This window comes from Haliotis rubra, unplaced genomic scaffold, assembly GCF_003918875.1.
Source record: "Haliotis rubra isolate DU_JTF1 unplaced genomic scaffold, ASM391887v1 Scf1066, whole genome shotgun sequence".
Classification (NCBI taxonomy): Eukaryota; Metazoa; Mollusca; class Gastropoda; order Lepetellida; family Haliotidae; genus Haliotis; species Haliotis rubra.
The window spans coordinates 186,626-206,246 of record NW_025764966.1 but is presented as its reverse complement, the minus strand read 5'-3'; the positions used below and the strand labels follow the sequence as shown (position 1 = coordinate 206,246).

General features: G+C 39.6%; 1 protein-coding gene across 3 annotated transcripts; it reads right to left on the bottom strand.

The window, feature by feature from the left end:
* Positions 1-3,263: 3,263 nt before the first annotated feature.
* Positions 3,264-17,717, bottom strand: LOC124279036 (uncharacterized protein DDB_G0286299-like). Of its 3 annotated transcripts, none has more exons than XM_046714834.1 (11): positions 17,477-17,717; positions 17,107-17,198; positions 15,654-15,788; positions 13,021-13,143; positions 11,521-11,730; positions 10,452-10,844; positions 9,458-9,728; positions 8,337-8,371; positions 6,976-7,174; positions 4,904-5,010; positions 3,264-3,323 (listed from the first exon to the last, which is right to left on the bottom strand). In XM_046714834.1, the coding sequence occupies exons 2-11, from the start codon at positions 17,191-17,193 to the stop codon at positions 3,312-3,314; spliced, it is 1,572 nt and encodes a 523-aa protein (XP_046570790.1). In that variant the 5' UTR covers positions 17,194-17,198; positions 17,477-17,717; the 3' UTR covers positions 3,264-3,311. The 3 variants fall into 3 exon arrangements, with proteins under 3 accessions (XP_046570790.1, XP_046570799.1, XP_046570806.1); XM_046714843.1 differs by having other exon boundaries at positions 6,976-7,165; XM_046714850.1 differs by lacking the exons at positions 3,264-3,323; positions 4,904-5,010; positions 6,976-7,174 and adding an exon at positions 8,077-8,228.
* Positions 17,718-19,621: the final 1,904 nt, after the last annotated feature.

The window sequence follows — 19,621 nt, the reverse complement described above, 5'->3', positions numbered from 1 at the left end:
TGTATTGAATCTTCAGTAACCCATGCTCGTTGTAAGAGCTGACTAACGGGATCGGGTGGTCAGGCTCGCTGACTTGGTTGACACATGTCATCGTATCCCAATTGCTGAGAACGATGCTCATGCTGTTGATCACTGGATTGTCTGGTCCAGACTCCATTACTTACAGACCGCCGCCACAAAGCTGGAATATTGCTGAGTGCGGCATAAAACCAAAATCACTCACTCATTGTGTATTTGAGGCATCTGACAATCCACATAGCCAGCAGCAACAAAGTAGGCACTTCACAGGGTAGCCTTAAAATGGTAGTGGAACAACAGGACTCCTGGCATTAAGTCCATGACTAGCCATGTTACATGGAATGGATGAGCTTGTCAACAATGACTGTACTTTGATGATGTACCACAGGGCCTGATGAACATGTCCACCACAATGTCAGTGAGGGATGGCACATCTCAGGGCTTTCCTAGCATCAGGAAGTTTCATCACCTACAAACAAAGTGTAATGAAATGGCTGAGCTCACGATGCAGGGATGTACCTATTTTTTATCCTTTTCATCTTGGGGATTTTCAGTAATACTACTAATAGTGCCTGGGTAATAATGCACAAAATAGGGTTTCAAAAGCGACCACTGAACTAACATCAAACATAATCCTTGTCCAAACAAGTTAAAAACAACAGATTTTTTTACACGTAAAAGTATATAAACTACTATTGAAGCCTTTGGCTGATATGGAAATTATCATGTAATATATTGAGTAAAGGTTTACATGCACTTAATCAGCTTTAGAATGCTCACCCGCCGTGATGTTGCTGGAATATTGCTAAAAGCGGCGTAAAATCAAACTCAGTCAGTTAGAATGCTCACATCCCCAATCATATCCATATGTTCTGTTGAGTGCAATACAAGAAAACCGGACCACAAAAGCCAACTGTGACATGTTCTAAAGACTTAATGACACAGAATCAAATACTGACACCTAGACTGCCAGCTAATCATTACCTTTAGCCACCTCAGTTGGATGGTGTTACTTTGACACAATCACCGGAAACAGTGCACTGGAGGATTTCATTAGTTTCTGTAGAGTTAGAACACAATTATGAAATATATAGATTTCAAAATCATAAAAAGTCAGCAGTAGATCAACTGTTTGATAAGTGAGGAAATACAAAGTTTTCTTCAAAGGTTTATTGAAAGGAAATTAACATGAAAACCAGAATAGATTATTGAATAGCTTTGAAATTATCCGGACACATGAAAATAATTGAATATCCAGAATAGATTAAAATAAAACATTCCAAAAACAGCATCACAATATAACTTGAATATCAGATCTGATAGCTTTGACTAGATATTCAACAAACAACAGAAGAACTTTGTCAGTAGAGAGCATGCTTAAACATCAATAGACAAGATTATTTACCTTTTAAGTTAGTTGTTTTTGCTGGGCATTGTATTATTTGCAGGGATCCGTCAGTGTTTGTCTCGCATTACAAAGCCAAATTTCTTACCCGAACAAGTTCCATGCATAAAAACGGGATGAATTCTGGCGCGGATCGTCAGTAAAATATAATACTACTATTATTTAACTTTTATTTACAGTTTTTATGTAAAATATATATAATCAACCCTAAGTCATAACGACCCTGCAAAATGGGGTTTATTTAAATTCACATTTTTACCGATGTTACTGTAAACTAGCAGTCAATGCATAATCAGTTCGTGATTGTTGAAAAAATCAAGCCAGTTTTTGCTACAATAAATATGATATTTAGGAAGCTATATTAGACACAAAATATATATGACACCACGTGCGGTCAAAACACGAGACTTCCCTTCACACGGTTAGCGGTAGATCAAAGCTTCGATAGTTTTTGTGTTGATTGGTTCTTTTGTAAAATGTACCGTCCGGAAGCGGAAACCGAATATCCGTAGTCACTTTTATTTTAAAAATTGACTTTCAGTATTCACGGAAATAAAGCATCTGTCTCAGGAAACATTTCTTGACACCATGCAATATAATTTCTCTTACAGTTTAGTATATTGCATTATTTAAAAATCTTTTGTGTGGACTTCATCACCCTGAGAAGTTTAATGGTTCTTCTTGTATATTTTACTTCAGTTTTTCACCTTATTCTTTCAATTCAGTAGATATTGTTATATATTTCACGTGACACATGTCATGTAATGTTTTACTTGTATTACATAAACCTTGAAAAGACAGAATCATGCATGAAATTAGTTGTTGCAACTATGCACTCTTCTTATGGTAGAGGGGGTGGTAGGGTAGCCTAGTGGTTAAAGTGTTTGTTCATCATGTCAAAGACCCAGGTTTGATTCCCGACATGGGTACAATGTCTGAAGCTCATTTCTCGTGCCCCCCGCCATGATATTGCTGGAATATTGATAAAAGCGGCATAAAATCCAACTCACTGTTGTGATAGAAATGGCCTCGACATTCATCCCCTATACTGGCTTAGCCTGTTCAATCACACTCCTGTTCCTGGCTCACACAAAACAAAAGGCAAGAAGCTGCCACTCACGGACTGTCAAAGATGTTAAGATTATTCAAGAAAGCCATGGAGCTGCCCACTTTCTCCTCACAGACTCACCACTTGTGCTTGGCCTGAACACGGTCTCCCTTCGCCCATCTTGAACTGTGAACACGGTGTCCCCTCACCAGTCTCTGGCTCTGGAAGGGACATGGGCCTAGATTTTTTAAGCTCTCTTAGCGCTAAGATAGTTGTAAGTGCCATACATTAACATTAACTTACGACTATCTTAGCGCTAAGAGAGCTTCGAAAATCTAGGTCATGGTTACTACATTCTGCAGGAAGGCTCATTTAAATAATTATTTCAAAAATTTACATCAATAAAATACCTGATAGCAAAAACAAAAAAATATAAACAAATTGATAAAACTGATAAACAGGAATATTATTCTATTCGCCTCCACAACTGGAAAAGTTAACAACATTTGATTTGCAAGCAAAGGAAAAACAAAGAGACTTACTGAAACACCAATGCTGTCTTCAACCCTGATTCTCTTAGTAGATCCCTCTCTGTCTGCTGAATGCAATCGCTTGTGGATAAGTGACAGTTTGTTCATGAAGTCTGTGGCCACAGCAGTCACATGTTCACAGGTGTAGCTGGTGTTGTGTTTCGTGTTCAGTGTGCTGGTCATCGCCTTCAGAACACCAGTCTTAGCATGGCTCACTCGGGCTTCTTTGCTGGAGTCCAGAAACAGAGTCTTGTGTATTTTCACTTGTTCTTCTATGTAAGCCATATCCCTGACAGTCATTTCCATGCCTTTACCTTGATCCCTTTGTGAAGTGGATGATGAGTTTGAGTAATCAATTTTAGGATTGGAAAGAGTGTCGTGGTATTTATGTATAGCTGGTAGTGTTCCGTCGCCGCTGCTTTCAAACATAGGCTGGCTACCGCTCACCCTGTCTCACAGAAGAAACGTTATCATGTCTACCTTGGTCCCATCAGTTTGTTGAGTCACTATGTCTTATTAGTATGTTTGCATATTTGATTTGATTCATCATGGAAACTTGGGATAGAGGGGGAATTGCTTTAACATATACTTTCTTATTCAATTTTTACCTCCTCAGCCTGTTGTGAGTCAAATGACAGTGTAGTAAGACTTAAATGGATTGGGGGAGATTATACGGGCATTATCTGATAAAGACTTTGGAGGCATTTGAAAGCGGCCAGGCCTATCCCTGGAGTGACAGTGTAGAGGTGGGGACAACCCTATTTTGGGCCTAAGTGTAATACTGGAGGTCAAAAGGTAATACTGTGTCAAAAAGTGTTTGGAACTAAAAAGTGCATTCAGTAACTGCTCATGTCATTCTGGCAAGCCAGATGGCGCCTCGCACCCTCTCTCGTGGCCATGTCTCACGACTGGGCCCTGTCTAAGCAAAACAGCATGAAGATGAAAATGTTCTACCAAGGAAAGATACTCCAAATTGACTCCATGAATTTCCATAATGGCTGCTGAATATCCTATATCCAAACAAACAGAACTCTGAATTTCCAAACATACAGTCATTCCCTTTGTCAATATGTTTCAGTGTTGAAAGTTGCGGATCCTTTAGCTCAAAGTTTATGTTTGAATTGTGCTTTGCATAGTTTAGCGAAGTTTCAAAGTTTAGCGGACCCGCCATTTTCATGTTTCGAAATGCGTTTTACTAGGCGAGACAGAGATTTGATTGGTTTGCCACGATTCTTGGCAATAATGGCGTACGATAGGGGTACGAGTCTTCTTGTAGGTCACGGAAAGAGGCGAGTAGTTACGAATGCTAAAAGTGTAATACTTTAAAAACGTACTTAGTGAAAGGTGATAACTTTATAAAAATTACTTGTAAGAAGGTTTATTCACATCAATAGAAAATATTGTAGACAGAAATACACGTGACCAATCATTATGAAGCTCCATACATCGAAAACTGTTGGTCATGTGACACAAAATACTTTAATTCCTTACAAGTTAATTGGAATGAGCGCGATGCTAAGAGTAAGACCATATCTGAAACCCTATACCGGTGCGTTACTAAACACTTCCCTGTGAAATTTTTTCCACTTTATTGATTTTCGTAAAATTAGTAGAAAAGCATAATTTTCGCAGATTAAGTGTAATGGCATAATTTAATGGTCAAACTCGCCCAAAGCGTAATATCTCTGGGTGACTTACGCCCCAAAGCATCTCAAGCGACTTACGCCCAAAGCGTAAAGGGTGGCATCTCTGGGTGACGTATATGAGAGGACATCGGAGCAATGACAAAACATGTTTCAGTGGACACTCCCGTACACAGGAGCTGTGGCCTTTCATCTGAAACTGTCACATACAAATTGTTATTATCCACTGGTATCACTGAGAGTATGATAGTGTATTTACCATGTCATCTGTGTAGAGATGAGAGGTGACAGGCTGACTGACAGAGCCATCAAGGGGTTCCTCCTTCACGGTGACAGCCTCCTCCCCAGAAGAATCAGAGTTTGTTCCTACACATAATATTTCTCCACCATTACAAAACCATGAAAACATACTTCCATAAGTCAAATGTTTTCTCCGACTTTAAACATGTCATGTTTGATACATACATTGTAGTTGTGTTTACCAACACAAAATCATGTTAAGCATAGCTGGTCAGTTTCTGGCAGCAATAGTGTGACATCACTATGACTTAACGGCACAAGATTAATAATTGGACTTTCATCATGTTTATACCAAAAAATCAAGTTTACATCACCTTGCCTTCATGGTTTACAGGTTTGTTTGATGCCAAACCAGTGATTTATTGATTACTAATACTGTAACGATTCACTCGCATATTCAGTGAATTGAACCGTAGCCCTTCATGAATTCAATTTGTTATTCGTGGCCACCAGAACTGAATATTCATGAATATTTACAATTTTTTAAAGGTGTCCGTTTTACTTGAACCCTTAAGTCCTTTTTCAAAATGAGATATGCAAGAATGAAATATGTACTAGCCTTGTAGTACCGCTAAGTCATGTTAGTTTTCCAAGGCCGCACATGTTACTGTCAGCTATAACTATTAGATACCAAATTTGAGAGTCATGAGATCACTGGTTATTACTGTGACAAATTAACACTGTCAACATGGGCATTCAATATTGTGCATCAATCACTTAACTTCAATATTGTATTCATGAATAATTATTTGCATTCGTTACCCAATATTCGCGGATACGCTTCATATTCGCCACATAGTGCATTCTAGTTACAGCCCTATCAATGATTACCATATTTCATCAGGATACTGATGGCAAAGACCCGGGTTCGATTCCCCACAAGGGTAAAAAAGTGTGAAGTCCATTTCTGGTGTCCCCAATCATCATAGTGATGGAATATTGCTTTTAGTGGCATAAAACCTTACTCACTCATTCATGTACTTGTCAGGGTCCAATAATTCATACCTGTAATTAACCAGTATAACAACTAGTGTTGGGAATTGGTTAAAATCTCATAATTGATGATTGGTTCATTATAACAGATCAATCACCGAAAAAATTGGTTTGTGTCATTTTTTAAAGATTTTCCAATTCAGGTTGTAATTGCAGATAAGTATAACATGATGCAACTTGCTACTTTAAAGTGATGACTAAGATATCATGAACATAAACTTCTTAGGTCCGTTCCTCAAAGCAATCATAGCACTACGACTGTCGTAAGTCTATGTTAAAGTATGGGAGTTACGATAGTCTTAGCACTCTATGTTAAAAAAGTATGGGAGTTGCACGATCATCTTAGCCCCACTCGACAGTTGTAAGTCTGTGTTAAAGTATGGGATTTACGATCATCTTAGCACTACGACAGTTGTAAGTCTATGTTAAAGTTATGGGAGTTTAGCACGATAGTAAGTCTTAGCACTTAGCACTACAATTGTAAGTCTATGTTGAAGTATGGGAGTTACGATCATCTTAGCACTACGACAGTTGTAAGTCTATGTTAAAGTATGGGAGTTACGATAGTCTTAGCACTACGTGACTGTCGTAAGTCTATGTTAAAGTATGGGAGTTACGGTCATCTTAGCACTATGACTGTCGTAAGTCTTTGTTAAAATATGGGAGTTACGATAGTCTTAGCGCTACGATCGCTTTGAGGAACGAGGCCCTGGAGTTTTCAAAAATATTCAGTCATGACGTTTCAGTTAGTGAAGTCAGTATTCTAAGAATTATACACGTTTTCAGGCCCTGACAACTTCTAAGACATGTTCCGTCTTCAAGTTTTTCAAAGACTAAACCAGTAGTTCCAAAATTGTTTGTGTTTGATTATGAGAAAACATGATCGATTGCTTGGTCAATTAGTCACTGCGACCAATCTTCGATTATTTCAATTAATCAGAACACCACTAATAACAACCCAATCCCAAGTACACTTTTCAGACAGGCACAGCTTTCAGTCTGCTGCTCTATTTCTTTAACATCAAACTGTCAGCTTACCTACAACGCCTGTACCATGATCTGGTAGATGATGTACTGACACTGTCTCCATAGTGGGTAACGTCTCTGTCTCCTCATCTCTGTTCCGGACAACATGGAGGATCTCACTCTGTTCCGACTCTGCATTGTCAATCTCAATCTTTATGGGAACATCTCCTGGAGGCTCCGGAGTATCAGCAGTCTTGGGGGTCTGGGGAAATTGACACAGGGATAAGTGAGTCACAGTGAACATATAGGAGTTAAATGTGAATGTACCGGTTATTTCAGTTTGATGGAGTGTGTATTTGGAGGAAGTGTAGCTAGTGGATGAGTTCATGAAATAAAATGAATAAAGCTTGAACTTAATGAAACAAAAGAAACACACGTTTTGAGCAGCCAATGCGATTTTACTCTTCATTCAGCAATTGGCAACATGGTACTCTGGCCAACCAATCAGAAGGAAATGAACAATATCCTACCATCAGCTTGACTGGTCAAACTTGTGATGTTTACGTCTTTTTTAAAGCTATATTTAGCACTTGCAACAAACATCTTTTTGCAGAAAAATGCCTCCAACCTACAACTAAATGGTTTTACTAAGACAAAATAACCTTTGAAGCTCATTACTGGTTGCAGGAGCAAATGCCTCCAACCCTATAATCAGGCGGACGCTTTCTCTCATGGGAAATTCCTCTCTATATACACTTTTTAAAACAATTGTACATGTAATAGATCACACTTGTACCAATGATAATCTTTTTTAGTCTCTTTCCTACACGCATGTATGTGTCAAAGGTCAGATGATCTAAAATGACTTCCTCCCAGCCAAATAAACCCACCATGAGAAAATAGGGCACACTTGTAGGTATAAGTACAAAGAAGTCATTGATATAAGTTTTTAGAATAGAAGCAACTGTCTAAGAGAGACCGTTCATAATCTATGGTGTATGTATGTGTCGTTTCAACCCAACCCACCCCACCCCACCATGAGAACGGGTGAATGAGATGATGATTTTTATGGAGAAGCATGTACAATGTGAATGACCCCTAAAATATGATCAAAACAAGTCACCCCTCCTGTTAGTCTGTACAAAACAATTACACCCCACCTCTCCCTTCATATAATTTTTAAGCATAATTTATAATAATATTTATATACAGAATTGCTGCATGCTCCTTCTTGGACGCTGACGCTGTGAGCAGGTGATATGGACATGTCCAGCATATAGTCCAGGCTCTTGAAGTAATCTCTTGTGACTATCGCATATCCGTTTCTATCACAGACAAGTAATAGTATTAGCACTAGGTTTTCTAGACCAACAACACAGAATCACACATGTGTATTTCATTCATCTGGGTCTGATTGTAAACAGGCATCTCACCTCTCTACTGTTATTACCAACAAGCACCTGTTGACCTGAAACATAAAAGTCATAAGTGCTGTACCAATATAATTTCAGTTTTCACATTTCCCATATCCCTGAATGGACTCAACCCCAAACAGTATTAGAATCTGTACTTCACAGATAAAATCACCAATAGAACATATGTCACAAGAGATTAATCTGACTTTTGCCCCAAATTGGGTAACAGTCTCACTATCAGCCACATTATACTTCGGGATACCCATTACACATTTGTTAGTCTTACAACACAAACACTGTGAAGATCTGTGAGAGAACTGAGATTCAGCAACCCATGCTTGTCGTAAGAGGCTACTAATGGGATCAGACGGTCATGCTTGCTGACTTGGCAGATTGATGTCATTCTTTCCCAAATGTGTTGACCTAAGTTAATGACGCTAATTACAGGAAGTCTGATCCCGACACAGTTATTACAGACCCCCTGTCCTGCAGCTGAAACGTCGCTGATTGTAGGGGTAACAAACAACACTGCAACTCACATCTGTGTCTGTGTCCAACACGTTTTTTGGGCCCTGTCCTGAAATCACTCCACTGGCTACCCATAGAGCACCGCATCACCTTCAAGACTCTTTCTATCACATATTCAGCACTAAATGATGAAAACTCCCCAACCTATATTAAGGACATGTTACATCACTACCAACCCACAAGAGCTTTAAGATCAGCCGATGATAAACTACTTCATGTTCCTAAAACTAAAACAAAGATGGGCGAAGTGGGTCTATGCTTTGCAGCTCCAAAACTGTGGAATGCTCTACCACTGGAAATCAGGAACTGTCAAACAAAAGACTCTTTTCTAACTCATCTGAAGACATATCTTTTTTCGCTCACTTCAACAAGCGCCGTTGAGCAGTCATGTCCAATCTGGAAACCAGGCGCTATACAAATCAATTATCATTCATTCATTCAGTCATAATCTGTCCTTTCAGTGAGTGAGTGAGTTTGGTTTTACTCCACTTTTAGTAATAATCCAGCAACATCAGGACAGGGGCAAACCCGGGTCTTCGGCGTGACAAGCGAACACTTTAACCACTAGGCTACGCCACTGCCGCCGTCATTCGAAGTGGTAGATTACTTACCAACTGACTGAGATTTCTTCTGCTTGATGAGCGACGACGTCAGTCTTCTCTGAAGTTCACGAACTGTTCTCCCACGTCCCTTGTTGACCTCATTGACCTTCAGAGTGATCTCAGACCACACTTCCTTCAGTTTCATGATTCGCTGTTGATCACAGGCTGTGAATACATTCCAAAACTTTGCAATCTGTTCATCATACACCCGTTCCTCTTCCTCAGACAGGTCGCATGACTTGCTGGCTGGGCCTTTCTCGGCGTTCTGAATACAGGGATCCTACAAGACAAATGAGTTAGTTGGGTTTAATGTCACTTGATTATATGTTCATCTCTTTAGGGGTCACCATCACCACGACTACCAGAGGACAAGGTCAAAGAGCACTGACCATACACACAACATAGAGAGTAAACAGTCAGACTAATTGGTTAACCCCGCAGTACATCACAACATACAATCCTATGATCAGCTCTGATGGAACTGACACAATGGTGGCAAACATTTATGTCTTTTACGGATATAACATTACACATTTGCTTTGTTGGCCTTTAGGTAGATGCATTAGATACTCTAGTACTATTGCGGTAGAGTCCCATGCGAGATTAAGGTACCAAATAGACAGCACTAAGTCGGCAATATCTGATAGACTCAGACTTTGTGCGCTGGCAATTAGGTGCCTCGATCTGAGGATTTGTGTTCGAATTCTGTATGTCAAACACTGGGGTATCAAACTGGTGGCATGAAGAGCAAGCACTTTCACCACTAGGCTACCTCATCACCCCTGTTTCACATGAAGACACTCTGGTAATGGTTTTACGCCGCTTTTAGCAATATTTCAGCAATATATGGCGGGGGCACCAGAAATGGGCTTCACACACTGTACTGTAAGGGGAATCAAACCTGGGTCTTCGGCATGACAAGCCAATGCTTCAACCACTAGGCTACCCCACTACCCTCTGTGTCTGAGCATGCCTCAGGAATAATATTAACCAAAATGTCTACCTGGCTCTTCTTGTCCTTCTGTGGTGCTCCTCTTTTGGCAATCAATGTCTTGAAGACCTGAGTGGTGCCAACATTTCCTCTACTATCAGACTCATTGGTCATACTTTTCCTGGAATACACATGCTTCAGAAACAAATGTTTACTCCAGAGTGTCCTGAGTTCTTCTGGATTTATCTCCTTTCGGCTGGCTTCACAGTTCACTTCTTTGGCTATAGTACGCCATAAGGACATCTTCTCTTCCCTTTGCTCCAAAGACGTGGTTATTGTTTTCAAGATGTTTATATTACTCTCTACCAATCTCTCTACAATCTCCTTTTGGGAATCTGTCAGATACTTCCTAGAGAGTTCAACAATATTTTCTTCCTGTGTTTGGGGATTTAAGCTCGAAGAAGGCTGCAAAATAATAATAAAGGGCTGTTAAATGACTGTACTCACCAGCTCTGTATCAGCTGCACATTTGAGTATAATTGACAAAATAAATCACCATTACCGAAATATTTTTGAGCTGCTTGCTTAAATATACTCATGAAAAATGTGCTGTTGAAAACCAACAATATAATCCACTGAATATTTTTCCCAATGCACACTTCTCAAATTACATTCCTCAGAGTTTTACTGGAATATTGCTAACAGCGGCGTAATAACAGTAATACTTACTAAACTAAAGAGAGAGAGAGCGAGGATGGTTTTATTTACGCCGCTTTTAGAAATATTCCAGCAAGATCATGGTGGGGACACCAGAAATGGGCTTCAAATTCACATATGACATGGATATTGGCTTTCACCTTTAGAACTTGGCATCAGATTAAAAAAATGAACAGCTTACAAAACTGTACATAACTGTACAATATATGACAATACTACCTTAATGTCATCCTTGTGGTTCAAAGAAAACATGTCCTAACTGACCATACTTCCTTAAATGTCTTTAGAAAGAGTTGAAACAAAGGCCACAGAACTTATGGTTTGCTCTTTCCAAGAGTATTTTAGATGCAGATGATACTAACATAGCTTCCAATCATGCTTCCGTTCCATCTATCAATCAAAACCATTTCCTTGAATGCTTTACCTTCTGTTCCTTTGCAGGTGTCCTGACATTCTTCTCCTTTCTGCTAGACTCTTTATCTTCATCATCTTCAGTGTCTTCCTCCACCTCCTCATCTTCCATCTCCTCCTCTCCCTCCTCCTCAGTGTCTTCCTCCACTTGTTTATCTTCCTCCTCTGAGCTATCTGTACTTCCCTGTTGACTATTCGGTACAGATGCACCTGCCATTGTTGTCTGAAATGAGAACATAGTAATTTGATCCAAAACTTCCTCACCTTTTTTCCAAAATTATAGCAAGAAAATATACTCATAAACACAACTAAGGGATCACATGAAAGTACAAGTGTTCCTTTATTCTTTTCCAGGTTTCTTCACAAGGTATGTATTGCACTGTTGATGAAATTCTGGAAATAATTAAATGAACACTTGTACTTTCATGTGTTCCCTTATTCGTTTCCATGAATATATATGCAGTAAAAATTACCTGTACAGACATTATCGGGAGATTTTTACAAAACTACTTGCTAGAAAACAAGCATGCAATAACCAAATGAATAGAAACAGCCATTTCACCTGCTTTCATCTAGATTCACTCTTTTGTTTCAACTTTAATTCACAAAATACTGATGAACAAGGAATGAGGGCTGTTCCTACTGCAGCTCTCATACCAGAATCACAAAAAGTCTTCATACCAAACTGTCAATTATACTGCACCAATATTCAATCATCCAGCTTACTACCATGAATCTGGAGAGTGAAGGGACAGCAGTAAAAACCAGTTTTGATGCCATCCAATCAACAGTAGGGTTGGTTGTAGAAAGTTAATTTCTTGTATTGACAATATTATTTTTCAATGCCGTATACAGGGGTGGAAATAACCCATTGCCCGACGTCCGAGTCCAGTGTTTTTTTCTGTCGGGCAAGCAAATTTGTTTATCACACTGTACCGGTGGCCAGTTGAATTTCCAATGTTAATAATGTTGTTTATTTAAAAAATCAGCAAGAAAACGGAGGGTATAGTGGGAAAATTATCAGGGCAAGTGACTTTACATGTGCCACTGTACCGGAGTACACTATCAGTTTTAAAGTTATTTCCACCCCTGCGTATATGACTCACACAATGTATACCGACTCCGAGCCAATCAACCCCTGTTATATTCCTTTAATGCTGAGCACCATTCGGATGAACAACAAGTACAATATTTTAATGTCTCTTGTAATGATGCAGCATTATTTTGAACCTCCATTCTAATAACAATGATAATAATAACTGATTTCTATAACGCCTAGTATCAATAAACAGATGCTCACTGGTGCTCTGGCAAAGAGAAAAACAAATCCATGCAAATATATACACACAATCCTAAAAGTCTAGAGGAATGCTGAGCAGAAGAGGTGGGTTGAGAGACTTCAAAAGGGCTTTGTATTTTGTGTTTCTTAGTTCAGACGGCAGAGATTTCCATAAAGGTAGATAATCTATCCATGATAACAAGTAAGCATTTGACTTATTACATGCCTACTGACCAGCATATCTCCAAGGTCCAGCTCCTTTCCGTTGTGGAAGAACCTCTCCCTGGGAATGTGCGAGGCTCCCATCATGTCCACGTCTGAGGCGATAGGTCTTGGATTTGCTGAAGGCCCTTTTGACTGTGAAGAATAAGGTTTCTGCTGCCATTTTAGAAGATCAGGCTTCAACCTCTGGCCTATTGACGACATTCTCCTTTTATATAATTATAAATATTCATGTACATAATATTGTAGATTGAGAACAAACCAACATGAGTGAACAAGTAAAATATGACATTGCAAGCAGCATTCATATATATCCTAACAGAACAGATATAATACAACAACAAAATCAGGGATGCTATGATTTCCATGACAGAATAATTTGTGAAGGAAACAATCCAGTACAAAAGTTGTAAACTCACTGATGGAACGTGCTGTACCACAGCTACAACGTTTCCTTGAGTGGCATTTTTAGAACAACTTCTTTATTCAGGTGATGCCACGTTTTGATACAGATGCTTGTATCGCTGTCAAGCAGGTGACGATACAAGAATCTGTATCAAAATGTAGCTGTTATATCTTAAGATTAAAAAAATCTCGTTTTGTATTTTTGTATTTTCCAAAAACAAAGGGAAGTAGCTCTAGCCTTTTGTAGCCTTAGAAAGCATGTTCACTGATGAAGAATGACACACATAGAGGTTAAAAAACGGTAAATATCGCAATTTAAGGAAGTGTCATTTTATATATATTAAGCTAATTTCAAGACAAGTAATTTCATGTTAATTTCCTGCTATTTAATGTATATTGCTGCGATTGTTTATTGTACTTTTTCTGTTGTTATTGCAGTCAATCACTCGCACTCTCACTCTCACTCCCTCTCGCATGCGCACATGCGCGGCACAAGAAATAGAACAATACAAAGTGTGAAGGAAGATTGTCGTCCTCTTATTATTGAAAGGATTATGATACAACCCTAGAAACCCATAGTAGCATAACCTGAATAAAGAAGATGTTCATCCATAAAAATTGTCCTTATCTACTACAACCTGTGTTCAAAATAGACATTGGCCTGTAGGCCCGAAGCAGACAGATTTGTTCTTGGGCTGATCGTATTTGTATCTCCCCTATGACCTCCAGTGTAGTTCTAGCTTTTAAAGGTCACATGCAACGTAAAACACAACTTTGCAGATTATGATACCTTTCGGTATGGACTTACCGAAACAAATCGTCAAAAATGCAAATTCAACTTATAAAGTTGAAGAATAACGCGATGAAAAAAAACGCGCGAAATCGGAGTTCAAACGTTTCACTAATTTTCCCCAGACTTTTCTGGGGAAAACGGGTTTCAACAGCTGGGCTGCGCTCATAGCACGTGCGCAGTGAAATAGGTTCGCGCAACTTGGAAGCGGGTTGTCCGTTGAATACTCGGTGAAGGCTTTGGTGTGAGCTAGTTTTCTAATGTTATCTCACAGGCGCGAGCTTTTTATATGTTATGACAGTAAATTAACTGTTTATATAATTTCACCACACGTTCTTCTTACCGAGTCACTTTCTCAGTTCGATACTTAAAAGCAACGTCATCATTTAGCGTTGACAGAATTTCTAACTGTGAAATAGATATGTCGTTGTCACAGACAAAACTCAATGTCTTGTTTTATTGACATCTGTGTGTCTGCCTGCCTGTCTGCTAATGACAATATTCAATACACATCTGCTATCACTGACCACATGCAATTTGAACTTAACACCAATCAATCTATACACCATAAACAAACTGCATTGATTTATGGCCCGAGTTCGGTCTCTGTCACATTATGTAATTACACAGACAGGCAGGTGTGATAGTTGAACACATGACATGTTATGATGTCTGTTGATTGCAAAATGTTATACACAAAAAATGAGCATGTATTTACAAAACCCAACATCTCTACATATACACACACAATAAGCCGTGAGGGCACACGAGGGCAAATGAACCAGACGTTACACTTGAGTGCACACCCACCCGCTCTGACTGGGTTCGGTATCCCGGGCTGCTTCGTTTCTTGGGAAGTAAACCCAAGTACACAATATTGCACTTTTGATTTGCGATTATACGCTTATAATTTTGTTTATATGTTTTTTCATAGCCAGCAATGTATATTATATGTCACGAATAAGTGATAATAGTGTTTTAATTATGTTTGATTTTTTGGTTGCATGTGACCTTTAAGTATTTTAAGTACCCAGCTTCAAAGTACTCTGCTCGTTAATCAGTCATACAGACTGGACACGAGTGAGTGAGTGAGTGACTGAACAACAACTGCAAGGCAACGTTAAACGCATGGGACCCATGAATATCCCGGTTAGAATTGATCTTCAGTAACCCATGCCTGTCGTAAGCGGTGATTAACGGGATCCGGTGGTCAGGCTTGCTGACTTGGTTGAGACATATCAACGTATCCTAATAGCGTAGATCAATGCTCATGCTGATCACTGGATTGTCTGGTCCAGACTTGACTTTTTTACAGACTGACGTCATATAGCTGAAATATTGCTGAGTGTGGCGTAAAACTAAACTCACTCACTCACTAAAGCATGGGAGTAACGATCATCTTCATACAAAGATAGCTTTGTGGATGAGGCCCTGGATCACTGGAGCTCACCTGGGCATCATCACCAGATTCTTCTTCAGATTCTGGTTTAACTTCACTGCTGATCTGTACATCCTCGTCTTCGGTCTTTACAACAATGAAGTCATCTACCTCTGCAGGCTTCTTGCGAGAGTATTTCCTTGTCCTCTAAAACAGCAACATTGATTGAATGGATTAGTTAGCTGTCAGCAACAATAAATCTCTAAGACAGCTGGACTAAACATCGATAGCCTGAGCAGTGAACCATATCAGTGGGCTTTTAGCAATGAGTTCAATTATTATTTGAACATACAAATATAACTTAGGTTTGTATCCCCCCATCCCTTCTCTAAAGAGTGAGTGAGTGAGTGACAGTGGTTTTACGCTGCTTTTAGGAATATTCCAGCAATATCACGGCGGGGGACACCAGAAATGGGCTTCACACATTGTACCCATGTGGGGAATTGTACCCGGGTCTTCGGCGTGACGAGCGAACGCTGTAACCACTAGGCTACTCCACCAAACCCTTCTCTAAAGACATAAACAGTGATTATACCATCCTTAAAAATATATCAGAAAAACGTAAGACATTGTGCACCATGTACAAGAGCACCCTATAAAACGCCTGAAATTCTCTAGTCATCAGGATACCTTAAACATTAGACCAACAGGCTCTGCCTGAAGCCTTTATCAATAATTTCACAGTTAGCACACAAAGTTTGTTTCTATGTTGATTACACCATCAATAGTCCAGGTACATGACAACAGCCTGTAAATAATTGAGTCTGAGATAGTCAACTCAGGGACTGGTATTGTGAGCAACACGCAATCATCAAAGTTAACCACGTGAACTATTTGATCCCTCCTCCCAACCAGCACAGGTCGCTTTTGATTGTAACACACAGTCACCAACACTCACGCAAATAATCACATAATAACCATGGCAACAAGAAACATTTCTTTTCTCATTTGGACGTCAAAACAACATATGCTGCAAATTATATAAGAGATTTTATAAACAAGACTTGATAATCCCTTATCCCTCAATGTATACGATTGTATTGGCATTAGAGATACACTAGCATTGCACTGTATTATCAATATGCTTGGTTTGGTGTTGATGGTTTGTTGTTTAACGCCGTACTCAGCAATATTCCAGCCTTATACTAGCTGCAGTCTGTAAATAATCATGTCTGGACCAGACAATCCAGTGATCAACAGCATGAGCATGTGAAATGTGTCCACCAAGTCAGTGAGTGAGTGAGTGAGTTTAGTTTTACGCCGCACTCAGCAATATTCCAGCTATATGGCGGCGGTCTGTAAATAATTGAGTCTGGACCAGACAATACAGTGATCAACAGCATGCATCCATCTGGCGCACTGGGAAGAACATGGATCTGACCACCGATCCGTCTGTAGCCTCTTACGACAAACATGGGTTATTGAAGAACAGGATCTTTACGGAGGTCTGTACCAAAGGTGTTACCTGTGTATTATTGGATGTATTGGACGTCTCCCTGGACCGAAAAAGTATGTCCTCTCCCACATCTTCTTGCTTTATCTCAGTCTCCATGGAAACTACAAGTTAACAAAATGCAAAAATGTCATTGCATAAATCAGAATTTAAAAGTGACTTCAACAAGTTTCAATTTACTGACTGATTGTTTATACAGAGGTTTCAAATAAAGACTGTGTCACCAATTAGACACATTTATTTGTGTTTATGGAATCTAAACTACAGTTGTTCATCATTCATTTACGATGTCATTCACGGATACATCTTAAATTCTAATCAAGGAAAACAAAACAAAACAACGCTGGAGTTAATATAAGACTGATGTGCAAAATATACATACAATTCCAACCGATCCCGTTAGTTGTCTTCCTATCGAGTATCCAAGTACCTGCAAATGTGATTTCGGCTGCTTGTGATGTTGACCTATCAATAAATCTGTGGACTCACTCGTCACGTTTCCAATCGCGTTAAAATGCACCGGTTAAAAGTTAATCTAATCAAATCTGTACCGTTACACGCATTGTGCTATGTTCTGCATTCAGGATGACATTAAATGCACCATGAATAATAATAACAGGGTCGTCGCTATTTCGACCTAATAACAGAGAGTCGCTTCCGGTAGAGCAGGAGCGCACTAAAAGCGTTTACTTCGTTCATTGGCTAGTGTACGCAGATCAGAGGCGGGCGTTACCGATGTGGTATCATGGGGAAACCCCTATGCAAATGAGAGGGTGAACATATCGGGGTTCATATTTTTCATACGATGCCCGAGGGCAAAAAATCACTTTGTCATGGTGACGTGACGTCATGAACAATGCTATGACGTCACGTTTCTTCTGTGACGTTGCGTTCTATATGCGGCGACGGCGGGTAGACAGCCTGTTTGAAAGTAGATTTGGGTTATTTTCCTCAATTTGACGACTTCGGTAATAAACAGGATATTATATTTGTGCCCATATCATACTATGTTTACGACACTCGTGCCTAAATATCGGTATATCCCGCGCTCTCGCTCGGGAAATACCAACATTTAGGCACTCGTGTCGTAAACATAGTATGACATGGGCACTCATATAATACCCTCTATATACGAAAATATCTTCTTCCCGAGGATGAGAAAGGAATGACGTCATAAAACTCATCATGACATCAAGAACAATGGATGACGTCAATTTTCATTATTTGCGAGATACTGTCGATATGGCACGCGCCACTTCGCAACAATATAAAAACCAGGCAAAAACCTCGACGAACTGTAGCTAATCTGCATATAAACATAAACATGATAATATTCGGTGGCTCCACACAGCTTACCTGTATCCTTACCATATTTTAATTGTTTTAACTTATACTTTTGTCACAGGCTAAAACTGTTATTCATCTCTTAATATGTTGCCCATTTTTTGTCATACTTTACAGCACTCTAATGCGGGGTAAACATCCCATCGTAGTTGTGGTCTGACAAGTGCATTCTGGAGATTGGGACATGAAGTCCTGGTAATTCAGGTCGCATGACTGTCAGTAACGCCGACGACCCGGGTTCGATTCCCCACATGGGTAAAATATGTGAAGCCCATTTCTGGTGTTCCCCGCCGTGATATTGCTGGAATATTGCTAAAAGCGGCGTGAAACCCAACTCACTCCAAATCACCATCATCATCATCATCATCATCATCATCATCACCGGTTTCAGCACACGCCGAGTCGTACAACTATAACATGTAGAGCCAAATTTAGCGAAATGAAGAACAGCGTATCAGTCACCGAGCAATGCAAGTCATGCTAACTAAAAGAACTGACAGTCACCATTGAACCGACATATAACATTTATTCCGCGATAAATCACAAATTAATTTTACGTTTCTTACAAGGAAACCTGCTTCTCGATATTTTGCACATCAAGCCTCTAGGGTCAAGCTGTGTGCGTGACCGTGACGCCCAGCGAAAGTCACGGTGTAGTTTGTGATCAAGAAACTGAACTTTACAAAACAATTACCTTGTTATCGTTCTCTTCCCTTTTTATCTCAGAATATTTTACATTTATGGCTATACCCAACATTCCACATGTTTCGGGTTTCGTTGTTTGTTTGTTTTATTTGTTTTGGGGGGTTTTATTTTGTTTTGGTTTTTGTTTTTTGTGTGCACCATATCTGTTTGAATAACCCGTGAAGGTCCGGGTTAGAATGAACCTTCAGTAACCCATGTTTGTCGTAAGAGGCGACTAACGGGATCGGTTGGTCAGGCTCGCTGGCTTGGTTGACACATGTCTTCATTTCCCATTTGCGCAGATCGATGCTCATGCTGTTGATCACTGGATTGTCTGGTCCAGACTCGATTATTTACAGACCGCCACCATATAGCTAGAATATTGCTGAGTGCGGCGTAAAACTAAATTCACTCACCCACTCACTGTTTGAATAATGAATCTTTCGTTCCTTACTCGAGTATTCAGATAGGAGATAAACACGGGGTGTTATTGAGTATT